The sequence below is a fragment of the Podarcis tiliguerta genome (genome assembly GCF_965153285.1).
Source record: "Podarcis tiliguerta genome assembly, chromosome: 5".
NCBI classification, from domain to species: domain Eukaryota; kingdom Metazoa; phylum Chordata; class Lepidosauria; order Squamata; family Lacertidae; genus Podarcis; species Podarcis tiliguerta.
Window position 1 is genome coordinate 747757 of NC_139538.1, and position 16324 is coordinate 764080.

Below are 16324 nucleotides of genomic sequence, written 5' to 3' on the forward strand. Positions count from 1 at the left end.
GCAACGTTCCCACGCTCCTCCCTGCTGGAGGTGGCATGAGGACTAGGCCTTCAGCCCCGTGAACGTGCCGCGGAGCGGGTCCCCGGTGCCAGCCACGTGACCGCAAGGGTCAAGAGCCGGGAGGGGGAGCCTCCAAAATCAAGGCAGAGGGTGACACAATGTTTATGCCAGATTTCCTCCGACAATGGAGCAGCCGCTGTGTCCCTGTGCATTCAGGCAACGGCAGAGGAGCTTTGGCATGCCCCAGACTCCTTTCTGAGGAAGCCCCGGGCTTTGCACTGCAAACCACAATGGCTCTGCTCAGTGGAGTGTCTTTGCAAACCACTTGTGTCCCCAGGGCCTCCCTCCATCGCTCAGTCACACCGTCCCAGGGTCCTGGCAGGCCCCCCAGTGAGGGTGGCCTTGAATTTCGCGAAGCATGGAAGCAGGAAGTGGGCCAGGAGGGGCAGCCAAACACAGGGCGGCTTTCCCCACACTTTGCTAGGCTGGCAAACAGGAGACCCTGGGAGAAACCCAGGATGAACAAGGGCTGCAGATTCTTGGATGTTTCCGGTCACTGCAGTCAACTCTTCCTCCTGGAAGCTGTCCCTCCCGGGTGACCGTCGGAGGATAAGAGCCAAAGGCCCCCCTGAGCCATCATCCTGTATCCCAGTGGCCATTCAGATGCCTCTGCAAGCTTCCTCTTCTTCTGCGATCCCTCTTAGCCGAGTAAGATTGTCTTCCATAAACACGGTTTTAACAATGAGTCTGTAAGTGACTGTGGAGGCCAATTCTGGATCCACACTTCCTTCCACAGTGGGGACAGAGGTTTCCGGGCGGGAGTTGATCATGGTGAGGGTTTGCCAAGCGTGCCTTCCTCTTAGCGCGTTTCTCCCTTGCGTCCTGAGTTCGAGTGTCTTCAAACTGTTACCGGAAAAATCCGAGGGCTCCCTTGGACAAAACAAAGACACCAACCAGGATAACTTGGAGCAAAACAGCAGCCTGTAGGCTTGGCCTTTATTGTACTGTTGCAGCAGGGTGTTCCCCTCACTCGCAGGAGAGAGGAAAAACACAGAAAAATGGTGTGCAAGACCTTATAAAAACTTTTGAAATTCCCATCCTCTAGGTCATAGGTCAAGCCCACCCTCAGAAACATCATGCATACATTACAGAAAGGAGGGGTTGAGGGAGGAGTTGTGGTGGTAACCTGAGTGTCCTGTCACCTGGCTGGTTCCCTTCTACCCCTCCCCATGAGTCATTTTCTGAAGACAAAAGGTAGTCGCAGTTTCCTGCCCCGAGGGAAGATCTGATCATTGTCCTTTGTTCCAGTCTGTGCTGAATCCACTCCCATATGCAAGTTCTTTGTGATCTTGATTGACTTCTGTCTGGGATCATCAGGGTTGGCATAGCAACTGGGCAGGGCTCCTGTGGATGTGCTGGTATGCTCAAGGGATTATGGCGCCCTGTATCAAACCTTCCCCATTTTGTAGTCTTTCCTTCATGGAGTAAAATAAAAGTGGAACAGTGCAAATCCGATGTATGGTTGATTTTCTATGAATTTATAACAGAAGTGTAGCGTATGTAGTGTGTGAGTGAGAGTGTGTGTGAAGTTTGTACAAACTGAATGATGGGGGGGGGGGGGTTCCTGCTACAAAACCCATGATACCTTTGGTCAAGGCTGTTCTCCAATTGGAGCACTCGCAGGCCAGTGTTTCCCAATTATCAGTGTTTATACTACATTTTTTTAGTTTTTCCTTGAGACTGTCTTTAAACCTCTTTTGTTGACCACCAACATTATGCTTTCCATTTTTAATTTGGGAATAGAGTAATTGCTTTGGAAGACGATAATCAGGCCTCCAAAAAACATGACCAGTCCAACGAAGTTGATGTTGAAGAATCATTGCTTCAACACTGGTGATCTTTGCTTCTTCCGGTACACTGTCATTCGTTCGCCTGTCTTCCCAAGTGATGTGTAAAATTGTATACTGTGTCTCGCAGAGGCTAGAGATGCCAACTGGTCCTCTGGACCCCAAAAGGATTTTCTGAAAATTCTTCCCTGGGGCAAATTTCCTGACTTCTAGTCTCCCAGCCCTTGTCATGCCAACGTCACTGTCAGAGCACACCGGACTTTGACAAAGATGACAAGCTTGCGTAGCGGGGCAAAGGCACCATCCTTGCCCCCTGCTGACACGGCAGAGTTATCTGGGGCAGAGCAGAGAGCTCCATATCTGCTTATGGGCTGGGATGCTTCAGTGGGCAAGCAGGACTGTAATGGCTTGGCTCTCCCGCAGAAGCGAGACACCGGCAGTAATTATCTCATGTTTATTGCTCAAACACATAAATCACTCCGGAGCTCCTTCACTCCGTGTCTGACTCCAAGTTTGCAGTTGCCGAGTCTAAACTCTGCCCCTTCCTCTTCTTCCAACAGGGGAATAAACCCCTTCGCTTCCACTCTTTCCCCCTCCTCTCCCTGACCTTTTCGCGCCTTCGAGTTTTGGGGACAGAGCTATCTGCTGCTTGCTCTCTGACGTTTTCTGAAGCCATGCCACTCGGCTTCCCCGCCTCCCTCTCACATTCCAGTTCACATTCCAGTGTCCTTGTCTCCCTCGGCTTGCTTAGATTCCCAGCCTCTGTCAGCTCCGGAACAAGGGCACATTCAGAGCCATTGAGCATCGTGGGAGCTGCTTGGAAACTCCACGGGAGGATCAGGGATCCCTTCCCCCCCAAAAAACCACCTCCCTGTTTACATGGGGAAGGTGGGGGAACAAATAATAATAATAATAATAATAATAATAATAATAATAATTTATTTGTACCCCACCCATCTGGCTGGGTTTCCTCAGCCACTCTGGGCAGCTTCCAACAAGGATTAAAAATACATCAAAATGTCACACATTAAAAATTTCCCTGAACAGGGCTGCCTTCAGATGTCTTTCACGTTTGTGTACATAAGCATGGGGTTTCAAATGTTCCTGCTTCTTTTTTACTTAATTACAATGGTAACTAAGGAAATGCTGTTCCTCCTGATCTAACCAACCCTCCTTCACAGCTACCACCCCCTCTCACTCTTCACTCCATCCTCCATCAGTCTCTCCTGAAGAGGCCAAAAACCATCTTGGTTGCGAGTCCTGGGAGACCGGCTCCCTTTTCCCACCTACCCTGGGAGAGGAGGGCCCAGTGAGATGGATGGAAGGAGAGACTCCAGCTACAAAAGCTGAGGCTGCTGAACAGACTCTTTGGCTTAGGATAATTTTTTTTAGGGAGGAGGGTGTTATTGTAAGGTTTTGTATATTTATTTTAGATCTTGTGATTTATGTGGTTATTCTTCTTCAATTTGGATGTGTATTCTACTCTTTTATTGTTTATGACTGCTTTGCTATTTATTACATTTGTGGGATGACTTTCGCCAAAGATCTCAAAGGCTGGGTGGCCATCTGTTAGGAATTCTTTCACTGAATATCCTGCAGGAGGTTGGAGAAGATGACTCCCACCATCCAGTCCAATGCAAAAATTCAAGCATTGAAGCTACAGCTTTTTAATTTTTAATTTTGGATTCAGTAAAGTAAACCAAAGAAATATTCATAAAGGCAGCAAAGGGCAGCACATTATCATGAAACTTATCATTCCGAAACATGATGAAAAATACCCCAAATTTCCTAAGAAATCTGATGATTTATATGATTTATATGTATTTGTACATATTAATTTATAGGTATTTATAGGTATCATTTCACAATAAGTTAATTTAATCATTGTTCCCATCCACTCATTTTATAGATGCTTCTAGATAAATAACCGTAACCGTAACCATGCATTGTTCTAACAGGTGAGATACATCCATGTACAAAAAATCCGTTATGTCTGGGACCTCACGGAAAAGCAGTTCCTGAGAGTCGGGTGAGTTTTTAACCTGACGGCTGGAGACTCTGAGGGGTTGGGGGGGGGCCCTGGCTGAAATCCCCTCTCACTTTTCTGCCTTGTCTCCTCCTAGGTCGCTGGAGGACTCCAACACTTGCTACGAAATCCATCACAAGTTTGGAGACGGGCTGACAAGGAATGAGAGGGCGCTCAGGTGTGGTCATAGAATCATAGAATCATAGAATCAACGAGTTGGAATAGACCACAAGGGCCATCGAGTCCAACCCCCTGCCAAGCAGGAAACACCATCAGAGCACTCCTGACATATGGTTGTCAAGCCTCTGCTTAAAGACCTCCAAAGAAGGAGACTCCACCACACTCCTTGGCAGCAAATTCCACTGTCGAACAGCTCTTACTGGTCCACGGGGCAGAGCTGCTCCTCATCAATTTAATCCCTCTTTCTTTTTGTAATACATTTTTATTCCATTTTACAATTTAATAGTCAACACGTTTATCATATGAAAGAAAACAGAACAAAACAAAACTCTCCCCACTCTGCGACTTCCCTCAACTTCCCCTTCTGGTTCTTTAACTTCTGCTTAATTTTTTCCTTATTTTCCCTCTTTTAGCCGAATGCTCTTACATTCTTATTATTTTCATACCAAATTTTCTTCCAGTTACTGCTTACATTTAATTAATTTCCGTATTGTTGTTTCTTGACCTTTACTCTTGCTTTCTTAATTGTCAGTGTTTTACTCAAACCCTGCTAGTGAGTCCATTTCTTTACAATATTTCTGTAAATACAGCATGAACGATTCCCCGTCTTCTTTAAAATCTCTGTTGTCTTTGTCTCTGACTCTTCCTGTCAGTTTCGCCATTTCTGCATATTCCATAATTTAAACTTGCCATTCTTCTTTCATTGGTATCTTGTCTTATCTTGTCTTTCCTTTCCTTTTTCCTTTCTTTTTTCCTTCCCCTTCTCCTTTTTCCTTTCCTTTCCTTTCCTTTCCTTTCCTTTCCTTTCCCTTCCCTTCCCTTCCTTTCCTTTCCTTTCCCTTTCCCTTTCCCTTTCCCTTTCCCTTTCCCTTTCCCTTTCCCTTTCCCCTTTCCTTTTCACCGTTCCCTTTCCCTTTCCCCTTTTTCCTTTCCTTTCCCTTTCCCTCCCCCTTTCCCTTTTCCCCTTTCCCTTTCCTTTCTATCGCTTCTTAAATACCATATTTTCGCCCCATAGGACGCACTTTTCCCCCTCCAAAAATGAAGGGGAAATGTGTGTGCATCCTATGGGGCGAATGCAGGCTTTCGCTGAAGCCTGGAGAGTGAGAGGGGTCAGTGCGCACCGACCCCTCTCGCTCTCCAGGCTTCGTGCAGCTCTCCGCAAGCTGTGGGAGCCTGCGCTGGGCTCCCACGCCTTGCGGAGAGTTGCCTGTTCTGGGGGCTGGGGGCGGGGGAAGCTCGGGCTTCCCCTGCCCCAGCCCTGCGCCTAGGGGGGGAAAATAATTTCCCACCCCTTTATTCCCCCCCCCCCAAAAAAACCTAGGTGCGCCTTATGGGACGGTGCGTCCTATACGGCGAAAAATACGGTATGTCTCCACGCCTCTGGCACTATCCAGCGGGGAAGGAGCTTAGGAGATAATTTTCTGTGGGGGAACAACAACTTGGATGGCTGTAAAAGAGGATTAGACGAATTCATGAAGAGAGGACTCTGGATGGGCTCCCAGCCAGGACGGCTCTGCTCTGCCTCCACAGACAGAGGCAGCAATGTTCCTGAATCCCAGTTGCTGGAAACCTCAGGAGGGGAGAGAGTTGCTCTTGGGCTCGGATCCTGCTTTGGCTGGTTTCCCTTTGGTGCATCTGGTCAGCCCCTGTGAGAACAGGATGCTGGACTAGATGGGCCCCTGGCCTGATCCAGCAGAGTTCTTCTTATGTTCCTGAGATTGGACAGAAGGAGCAACACACATGCCCTGCCAAATCCCTGCCTTGCCCTGGAGGTCTGGGCTGCTTGTTCCTCAGGTCTTAAGGGGGGTCTCCTCATCTCTCCTCTCTTTCTCAGGAAGTTGGTTTGCGGCCCCAATGCCATTGAAATCGAAGTCCGCCCCATCTGGAAATTGCTCTTTAAAGAGGTAACGGGGGTCCCTTTATTTTGGTTATTTGTTAAAGTTACCTTATTTTTTGCTCCATAGGGCGCACCAGCCCCAAAGAGCAGCATACAGGCTGTGCACAACCTCTCCCTTCCGGAGGGGTTGCGCGCGACTATGGCACAAGCCAATAAAGCCAGTGGGATGGATCCCGCTCGCTCTTTTGGCTTCCTCTTTATGCCCGCGCAACCTCTCCCTGCCGGGAGAGGCTGCGTGAGGCTAAAGGGGAAGCCATAGCCATGTGCAGCCTCTCCCTGCCGGAGGGGCTGTGCACGGCTACCCTGAAGCCTGGAGAGCGAGAGGGGTCGGTGCGCACCGACGCCTCTCGCTCTCCAGGCTCCAGCGAAAGAAACACGAAGCCTTTGGAGCGCGGAGGGAGCACTCCCTCTACGCTTCGGAGGCTTAGCATTGCTAGCGCTGAAGCCGAGGAACCTGCATTTGCTCCATAGGACGCACACACATTTCCCATCAATTTTTGGAGGGGGAAAAGTGTGTCCTATAGAGCAAAAAATATATACCACTCTTCCTCCGAAGATTGCAGGGAAAGAGGCAGCAGCCATCGCAGTGGCAGGGTGGGTGGGTGGGAAGGTTGTGCTAAGGCTCCTGGAAAGACCTATTTATTTGTTGCACCTTTTCCTCTGAGGAGCTCATGGTGGTGCGCATGGCTCTTGGGCCCCCACAACAACCCCGTGAGGTAGGCTAGGCTTAGAGAAGGCAGCGACTGGTCCCCAAGGTCACGCCCAGGGAGGAGCATCATCATTTATTATTTCTACCCTGCCCGTTTGGCTGGGTTTCCCCAGCCACTCTGGGCGGCTTCCAACAAAAGATTAAAATTACATTAAAACATCAGGCATTAAAAACCTCCCTAAACAGGGCTGCCTTCAGATGTCGTCTAAAAGTCAGAGAGTTGCTTATTTCCTTGACATCTGGTGGAAGGGCATTCCACAGGGAGGGTGCCACCACCGAGAAGGCCCTCTGCCTGGTTCCCTGTAACTTGGCTTCTCGCAGCAAGGGAACCGCCAGAAGGCCCTCGGAGCTGGACCTCAGTGTCCGGGCAGAACGATGGGGGGGGGGGAGACGCTCCTTCAGGTATACTGGGCCAAGGCCGTTTAGCGGGGATTCGAACCCTGGTCTCTCCTAGGTCCTAGTCCAGCAGTCTAACCCCTGCGCCACACTGCCTCTCTAGTTGGCAAGAGGCCCAGCATGGAGTCCTGGGATGCTCGTCGGTCAGAGACAGGCAGACAGGCAGACTGATGTTCTCTGCCCCATGTTCTCTGCAGATCCTCAACCCTTTTTACATCTTCCAAACCTTCACGCTGACCCTCTGGCTGGTCCAGGGATACATCGAGTACTCCATTGCCATCATCATCCTGTCCGTCATCTCTATCGCCCTCACGGTGTACGACCTCCGACAGGTGAGTCTGCCACTCCTTTTGCCCTGGTCAGGGCTTCTCCTAACGTAGCTTTCCTCCACTCTTTCCTGGCACGGTTAAAGCTTCATGTCCAAATGCTCTTTTTGTGCTTGGTTGTGTTTTTTTTGCTCTGGAGATTTCCCAGCAAAAAGCTGCTCTTTAAAGCCAAATTGGAGCAAACAGCAGTCTGCGGAAAACCCCAATGGCCATTTGTTGAGCTTCAGTTTTAAAGAGTGAGTTTTCGCAGGGAAAGCTCTGGGGCCAAAAGGGGGGGGGGGCACTCAGACACAGAACCTGAAAGCCTGGAACTGCTGCCTTTAATCCGTCCGATTTGTATAGAGCTTTAATTCTAAGCAAAGGATGGGAGTGCCTTAAGCCTCCTGCAAGACCTCGCCCTCTCTCACGCCACAGGGCACCACCCTCTCAGAGGCACCTCTTCCACTCAGCCTTTGGTTTATTTGACCAGCTTTTCTGCCTGGCTTTTCCCATCCCGCTGACCCCCTTAGCCATATTGTGCCAGGGCTGATGGAAGTTGCATGAGAGAAAGTGGAAAGAGAAAAGTTTTCCTCCCTCTCTCCTAACACTAGAATGCATGGGGATGTTGGAAGACATGTTTCTAAAAAAAATAATAAAAAAATTCTGCTTCACACAGCATATGGTTAAACTGTGGAACTCCCTGCCATAAGGTTTCCCACAGTCACCTGGTTGGCCCCTGTGAGAACAAGATGCTGGACTAGATGGGCCCCCTTTAGCCTGGTCCAGCAGGCTCTCCTTTTGCATGTGATTGGATTTTACTCCCTAGAGAGGAGCCGACTGGAAGCCCCCCCCCCCCCAGACCAGCCTTCCCTGCTCAGACATGCTCAGTGCCTAAGTCTCTTCTTTCCGCAGCAATCAATCAAGTTGCACAACCTGGTTAAGGAGCACAACAAGGTGGAAGTCCTGGCCTGGACCAAGAATGAAGGTGTGTGGGTGGGTGTTTGTATTGGGGTCCTGAGACAGCTGCCTTCTTCTCCTGCCCCACAGCTTCCCCTCCCTCTCCCAGCACCATCCTGCTTCCCCATCTCCCCATACGGGGAGCCTCAAGGCCTTTAAAGGAAGGAGTATAGCATCTAGATCAAGGGAAGTTATAGTGCCACTGTATTCTGCTCTGGTCAGACCTCACCTGGAGTACTGTGTCCAGTTCTGGGCACCACAGTTCAAGAAGGACACTGACAAACTGGAACGTGTCCAGAGGAGGGCAACCAAAATGGTCAAAGGCCTGGAAACGATGCCTTATGAGGAACGGCTAAGGGAGCTGGGCATGTTTAGCCTGGAGAAGAGGAGGTTAAGGGGTGATATGATAGCCATGTTCAAATATATAAAAGGATGTCACATAGAGGAGGGAGAAAGGTTGTTTTCTGCTGCTCCAGAGAAGCGGACACGGAGCAATGGATCCAAACTACAAGAAAGAAGATTCCACCTAAACTTGAGGAAGAACTTCCTGACAGTAAGAGCTGTTTGACAGTGGAATTTGCTGCTAAGGAGTGTGGTGGAGTCTCCTTCTTTGGAGGTCTTTAAGCAGAGGCCATATATCAGGAGTGCTCTGATGGTGTTTCCTGCTTGGCAGGGGGTTGGACTCGATGGCCCTTGTGGTCTCTTCCAACTCTATGATTCTATGATGGGTTCCCAAACTCTTCTGGGCCACCCGGGGCCGGATTTACGTATAAACTAAACAAGCTGTGGCTTAGGGCCCCACTCTCTTGGGCCCCCCAAAAAATTTAAAGGGGGAAAAAACTGGATGTACAGTTCCAAAATAAAAGATAAAAAGCAAATACAGTGGTACCTGTATTGTTCCGGAGGCCCGTTTGCAACATGAAAAGAGTGCAACCTGAAGTGCTGTATCTGCGCAGCTGCACAGAGCAATTTAGCGCTTGTGTGCATGCGCGAGTGGCGAAACCTGGAAGTAACCCTTTCCAGTACTTTCGGGTCGCCGTGGGATGTAACCTGTAAGAATATAATATGAAGCAAACGTAACATTGAGGTATGACTGTACAGTGGTCCCTCGGTATATGAACTTAATCTGTTCCGGAAGTCTGTTCTTAAATCAAAACCGTTCTTAAACCGAGGCACTCTTTCCCGAATGAGGCCTCCCGCCGCCAGTGCCCTTCTACCATTCAGATTCCGTTCTTAAACCAAGGTAAAGTTTGCAAACCAGGACACTACTTCCAGTTTTGCTGAGTTTGTAAACCGAATCGTTCGTAAACAGGACTTTTCTTAAACCAAAGTACCACAGTAAAATAAAGCCTACATACAGCAACAGTGTTTTGTGTTGTGTAGGCTCCTATTTATTATGTGCAAATGGCTTTAGATACCTATTAGGTCCATAAATTAATATATAGCACATATTCAACATAAAAAACAGCGGCAATTTGTTGTTGACAAAGGACAGCTGGACATAGAAATGGCCCCATTACCTTCAGTAGCTCAGGACCTTATTAAACCTAAATCCGGCCCTGGGGCCACCCCCCCTTGGTTCCATTAAATCCAAAAACAGATTGGAAAACTGGGCCCAAACCAGGAAATAATAATAATAATAATAATAATAATAATAATAATAATAATAATGACACCCTGTCTTTTCCCCTGAAATGAATTTCAATAGGGACAAGCATAAGGTTCTATCCAGACTTTTAGGCCCAGCTCTGCGCCTGAGCAGTTGCTGTTGTTGTTTGTTCCGGCACTTTTCCTGGGAAGCCTGCGCTTTAACAGAGCCCCTTTTCCTGCAGGGAGCTGCAAGGTGGAATCCTGCCAGCTGGTCCCAGGAGATGTCGTTCTCTTGGAAAGCCAGAAGTTTTCTCTGCCCTGCGATGCCATCCTTATCGAAGGGAGCTGCGTGGTCAACGAGGGGATGCTCACAGGTACACAGAACTGTCCTGGCCGCCCTTTGCCCCTCGCCCACGCCCTCCTTCTGCCCACTCTCCTTTCTTTCTCACGCAGATGATTTGGAGGGAGGCAGCCTGAAAGGTGAATTTAAAAGGGGGCAGGTAAATTAGCCTGTGGCACTCTCTCCAGCAGGAGACAGTGATTTGGCCGCCAAATGGAACGGCTTTAGAAGAGGATGGTGCAAACTCATGGCGGGGGAGAGGGCTGTCAGTGGTTCTACTCTGCCCCCACAGTCAGAGGCAGCGATGCTTCTGGATTTCAGTTGCCAGAGGAAAGAGGGTGATTGTGCTCAGATCCCGCTTGCCCGTTTCCCATTGGGGCATTTGAGACCTTCGGGTGTAGGGCAGTGTAGAAATAAAAAATATATATAAGCATTTGGGTGGCCCCTGTGAAAACAGGAGGCTGAACTGGGTGGGGATATTTTCACCCCCTCCCATTGCAAGAATCTCCTGATGTTTTCAGAAAGGAGGGGGCGGAAACTGCTTTTCGCTTCTTCCACTCCTGCCTGACTCTGTGGGAGCCTCTGTGTTATCTATGTAGAGATGAGACAGTTGTGGGTCCAGGGCACTTAGACCTGCTTTCCAGGAGTGGAAGGTCTCTGGAAGTGCTCCAGGTCGCCTAGTCCAGTTGGGGCAGATCCAGATATGGAGCCAAGTCATTGGCATCGGCTCAAAGGCGGACTGACACTTCTTGCCTTCTTATGTGCCATATTTTTTGCTCTATAGGACGCACCCGACCATAGGACGCACCTTGTTTTAGAGGGGGGGAACAAGAAAAAAAATTCTCCCGCTCTCTGCACAGCGCCCCTTCAGCGAAGCGGCAGGAGAAACGGAGCCCCTTCCATTTCTCCTCCTGCTTAGCTGAAGGGGCGCTGCGCAGCTCTCCCTCTCCCACATTGCCTTCTCCTTCAGCGAAGGCAACCCGAAGCCTCCAGAGCGCAGCGGGAGTTCCATTGGGTTCCTTTCACTATCTTTGAAGCCTGGACCCCTCTCGCTCTCCAGGCTTCAGCAAAAGCAACGCGAAGCCTCCGGAGCGCGGCAGGAGCGCTCCCTCTGCGCTTCGGAGGCTTTGCGTTGCTATCGCTGAAGCCAAGGAGCCTGCATTTGCTCCATAAGACGCACACACATTCCCCCTTAATTTTTGGAGGGGAAAACGTGCGTCTTATAGAGCGAAAAATACGGTACAGCCTTTTCGGCCGAGGGGAACACAACATTCATGGGCACCATCCCCTTGGCAGCTCCTTCCGCTCTCTGCAGTGCCACCTCAGTGCGTGCCATTGCAATGAAGACAACGCTCTTCCCTTGCCTGGCCCCACCTTGCTTTTCTTCCCCTTGTATCTCATTGCCATTTGTAAGCTCCTTGGGGCAGGGCCTCCTTTGAAGCGCTGTGCATGTTGATGGTTCTGTGCAAAGTAATCACCATCATTAGTAATAATCCATGCATACTGATTCAAGCTGCAAGAAAGGCAGTTTTGCGTAGACATTAGGAAGAACCTATTCTGGTTCTTCAAGATCCTGTTTGATGGCAGAATGGTCTCCTTCGGGAGGTGGTGGACTCTCCTTCCTTGGAGGTTTCTAAGCAGAGGTTGGGTGGCCATCTGTCTTGGATGTTCTAGCCAAGATTTCAGCCTTGCCGGGGGTTGGACTGGATGACTCTGGGGGTCCCTTCCAACTCCACGATGCCGTGATTCTGTGGTGATGTCCACTGAGCGGGTGGGATTTGGGCTGCGTTTGCAGGTGAAAGCGTTCCCGTGATGAAGACCCCCTTGCCCCAGACGGACAACACCAAGCCCTGGAAAGTTCACAGCGTGGAAGACTACCGCCGACACGTTCTCTTCTGCGGCACAGAGGTCATCCAGACCAAGCGAGCCGGAAAAGGCCCCGTCAGGGCCGTCGTGCTGCAGACAGGTGAGTCAAGCAGCTGTTGTGTGAAAAAAACTGCCCCCTTTCCCTTATGGGGTACCCAAAAGCCCATATAGAGTCCTTTGTAGTTTCTGTATCGATAGGAGAAAATAAGAGGCCAACCAGAAAATATTGAGAAGCAAAGCAGCTAGTAAGCCTGATCATTTTTTAACTGTTGCAACAGTTTCCCCACTCACCCCACGCAGGAGGGAGGAGGAACCCAGAACATTGGTGTGCAAGCCCTTATATAGACTTTTGAAATTGACCACCATGGAGCCCAAGACCACCCCCCAAAACATCATACATGCCTCACAGAAAGAGATGGTCTCCAGCAGAAACTGGCGTGTGCTGCTTCTCTCCTGTCTGCCAGGATACCTGATCCTGCCTCATCTGATTGCCTTTTCTGGGTAGCCTGGCCATTCCTTGGAGGTGGTAAATCCTTAGTTTCTGAATCTCTTACGCATATTGAGAGTGTGCTCAGCTTCACAGATACTTGCCAGACTGTATTTACAGGGAGGTGAAGGCAGCCCCTACAATAGGAAAGCTTTCCCCATTTCCTTCTTCCTTGCAAACCCTGTTTGTACTGTTTCAGGCACTATACTTATGCATGTGTGTTTGCCTTGTACATTTATGTATTTTTATATATACTGTATTTTTTGCTCTATAAGACGCACCCGACCCCAAGACGCACTTAGTTTTTAGAGGAGGAAAACAAGAAAGAAAAGATTCTGAATCAAATGTTGTTGAAGAGGCTTTGTGCGGCTATCGCTGAAGCCAGAACAGCAAGAGGGATTGCTGCGCAGCAATCCCTCTTGCTGTTCTGGCTTCAGCAATAGCTGCGCAGCCTGCATTCGCTCCATAAGACGCATACGCATTTCCACTTACTTTTTAGGAGGGAAAAAGAGCGTCTTATAGAGCAAAAAATACGGTGTGTGTGTGTATTTGTGTATATGACTTTAGAATTCCTATAACACAGCTTTGTGATTTACACCTCTTTAAGGTAGGGAGATGGGTGACCCTGAGTGCGGGGGAGGGGGGGAGAGGAGAGAAAAATCAAAGCGATTTTTGCAATTAGGACTCTTGCCTGTTGGTCCCTGGGAAGGTCATGGCCTCCCTTTTCCCTTCTTTCATGCCCTTCTCCCCCCCCCCCCCGGTTTCTTTCTCATGCAGATGAAGGAATTTGGAGGGAGGCAGTTTTGCAGGTGACAGGGGTGTGGTGGGTGGTGGGGGTGGAAAGTTAAACTATGGAACTCTTCCTGAAGTGAAGCGTGACTCTCCTTTCTTAAAAGTTGACGGCGCATGTGATGAATGCATGCAAAATCCTAAATTGAGCTTGACTCACCTGGTGCCAAAAGGAAGCGCTTTGCTTTTGAATACTAACAAGAGCGTCCAGGGAGGCAGGAGAATGTGGACCTGCAGGTTGTGCCAAAGAGCCTCTTCTCCAGGCCTGATTCTGGTGCCCCAAAAAGGGTAACCATGTCTTGGGCAGCTCAGTGATAAGCGAAACCTTTATCAGGAGTATTCAATCCACTGTGTGGAGCAGGAAGGGGGAAGGAGAGATGGGGAATGAGAAAGGAATCCAAGGGCCTTCTGGCGGTTCCTTCAGTGCGAGAAGTGAGCTTACAGGGAACCAGGCAGAGGGCCTTCTCAGTGGTGGCACCCGCTCTGTTTTAACCCTCCCATCAGATGTCAAGGAAATAAACAACTATCTAACTTTTAGAAGACATCTGAAGGCAGCCCTGTTTAGAGAAGTTTTTAATGTTTGATGTTTTTATTGTTTTTAGATATGCTGTTTGTTGCCCAGGGTGGTTGGGGAAACCCAGCCAGGTGGGCGGGGTATAAATAAATTATTATTATTATTATTATTATTATTATTATTATTATGGCAGGAGATGCATGTCTGCCCCCCACAGCCCACTCTGTGGGCTCTCCCTACCTGCCTCCCTGTGACTGGTTATCACGCAAGAGGATTAGCACTCTCTTCCAATATCTGGAGAGGGACGCGGGTGGAGCTGTGGGTTAAATCACAGAGCCTAGGACTTGCCGATCAGAAGGTCGGCGGTTCAAATCCCCACGACGGGGTGAGCGCCCATTGCTCGGTCCCTGCTCCTGCCAACCTAGCAGTTCGAAAGCACGTCAAAGTGCTTCTCAGATTCATATCCTGCCCAGAGACGTTGTGTGCCAGGAGGACTGAAACTGACCCACCTTCTCACCAAGTCAGTTCTCAGATGCAAAGAGATGCCTTTCAAAGTGACTTCTCTCCCGGCCTCCTTCTCTTGACGCAGCCTGGGGTTAGCTCTGCCTCGTCCTGCTTCTCTTTGAGGTTTCCTAAGCAATGTTCTAGGGACGCGGGTGGCGCTGTGGTCTAAACCACAGTGCCTAGGGCTTGCCGATCAGAAGGTCGGTGGTTCGAATCCCTGCGATGGGATGAGCTCCCGTTGCTCGGTCCCTGCTCCTGCCCACCTAGCAGGTCAAAAGCACACCAACACAAGTAGATAAATAGGTACCACTTTGGCGGGAAGGTAAACGGCGTTTCCGTGCGCTGCTCTGGTTCGCCAGAAGCGGCTTAGTCCTGCTGGCCACATGACCCGGAAGCTGTACGCCGGCTCCCTTAGCCAATAAAGCGAGATGAGCACTGAAACCTTAGAGTCAGCCATGACTGGACCTATTGGTCAGCGGTCCCTTTACCTTTTGTTGTTGTTCAGTCATTTAGTCGTGTCCGCCTCTTTGTGACCCCCTGGACCAGAGCACGCCAGACACTCCTGTCTTCCACTGCCTCCCGCAGTTTGGTCAAACTCATGCTGGTACCTTCCAGAACACTGTCCCACCATCTCGTCCTCTGCCGTCCCCTTCTCCTTGTGCCCTCCATCTTTCCCAACATCAGGGTCTTTTCCAGGGAGTCTTCTCTTCTCCTGAGGTGGCCAAAGTCTTGGAGCCTCAGCTTCACGATCTGTCCTTCCAGTGAGCCCCTTTACCTTACCAATATCTGGAAGGAGGAGCAAACCTTCTTTCTGCTGCTCCAGAGAATAGAAGCTGAACCAAAGGATTTAGGCTGCAAGAAAGGGGCTCCTGGCTCAACCACAGAAAGAACTTTTGGAGGGTGAGAGCTGTTCCACAGTGGAAGGGTCTCCCTTGGAAGGTGGGGGACTCTCCTTCCCTGGAGGGTTTGAAGCAGAGCTTGGATGGCCGTCTCTCAGGGATGCTTTAGCCGAGATTCCTGCATTGCAGGGGGCTGGACTGGATGACCCTTGGGGTCCCCTCCACCTCTATGATTCTATTGCTGGGAAAGTGCGCCTGCCCTCTGGGTTCCTTCCAAGTCATTGTTCTTAGAGCTAGTTTCATAGGAGGCTGTTTCTGGGACCGCAGGCGCATGCCGTCTTACACACTCCAAAGCCATAAGAAATCCAGTCATAGACACCTTCATTAGAATCACTGAACTGCAGAGGGTCGTCTGGTCCTAGCCCCTGACAGACGGCCGGCTGCATTTGGGCTCCATGGAGCTTCCTCCCAAGTAAGCACGCAGAGGATCGCAGCCTGAATCCGAGCGCAAGAAGGATGGAATGTGGGGCTCTTACCTTGAATGCCAAGTTCTCTGGGAAGCCAAAGGACAAGGCGTGGGGATAACTCCTTGGGCCGAGTCTGTGTCCTGCGTTTGAGTGTCGCCCATGCCACGTTTTGCTGCAGGTTTCAACACCGCCAAGGGAGACCTGGTGAGGTCCATCCTTTACCCGAAGCCCCTGAACTTCCGCCTCTACCGAGAAGCCTTCCGCTTCATCGTGGGCCTGGCTCTGATCGGCATCCTGGGGCTGGTCTACACCATCGGGGTGTACGTGAGCCGCAAGGTGAGTCTCGGAGAGACAGCACGGTCTAGTGGTTAGAGTTCTGGGCTAGGACCCAAATCCCCATTGGGCCGTGACACCCACTGGGGTTGGGACCTTTTCTCTGCCCCTCCTACTTCACAGGGCTGTTGTGGGGATGGAAAGGGGAGGCGGAGGGTCACGAGGGGCTCCTTGAGTAGCCTGGAGGAAAAGGTGGGTTTGAATGCAATGAATTAATAGATGGGGCTGGGCGGGGGGCTTGGATCGAGCCCCTTAAGGCAGAAGTGCATGGCCGACCC

General features: G+C 50.2%; 1 protein-coding gene across 4 annotated transcripts in view; it reads left to right on the plus strand.

Moving 5' to 3' along the window:
• Positions 1–16324, plus strand: part of LOC310678257 (putative cation-transporting ATPase 13A5) — a 52581-nt gene that overhangs the window by 14304 nt on the left and 21953 nt on the right. For 3 of the 4 annotated variants that reach the window (XM_083441940.1, XM_083441941.1, XM_083441942.1), the window contains exons 4-11: positions 3806–3876; positions 3971–4051; positions 5888–5957; positions 7253–7387; positions 8273–8345; positions 10150–10281; positions 12043–12213; positions 15892–16049. In XM_083441940.1, the coding sequence (XP_083298066.1) occupies positions 3806–3876; positions 3971–4051; positions 5888–5957; positions 7253–7387; positions 8273–8345; positions 10150–10281; positions 12043–12213; positions 15892–16049 (891 nt within the window). Of the gene's footprint in view, positions 1–2701; positions 2736–3805; positions 3877–3970; positions 4052–5887; positions 5958–7252; positions 7388–8272; positions 8346–10149; positions 10282–12042; positions 12214–15891; positions 16050–16324 lie in introns of those variants that run through there. The other variant, XM_083441943.1, reaches the window with a different exon arrangement.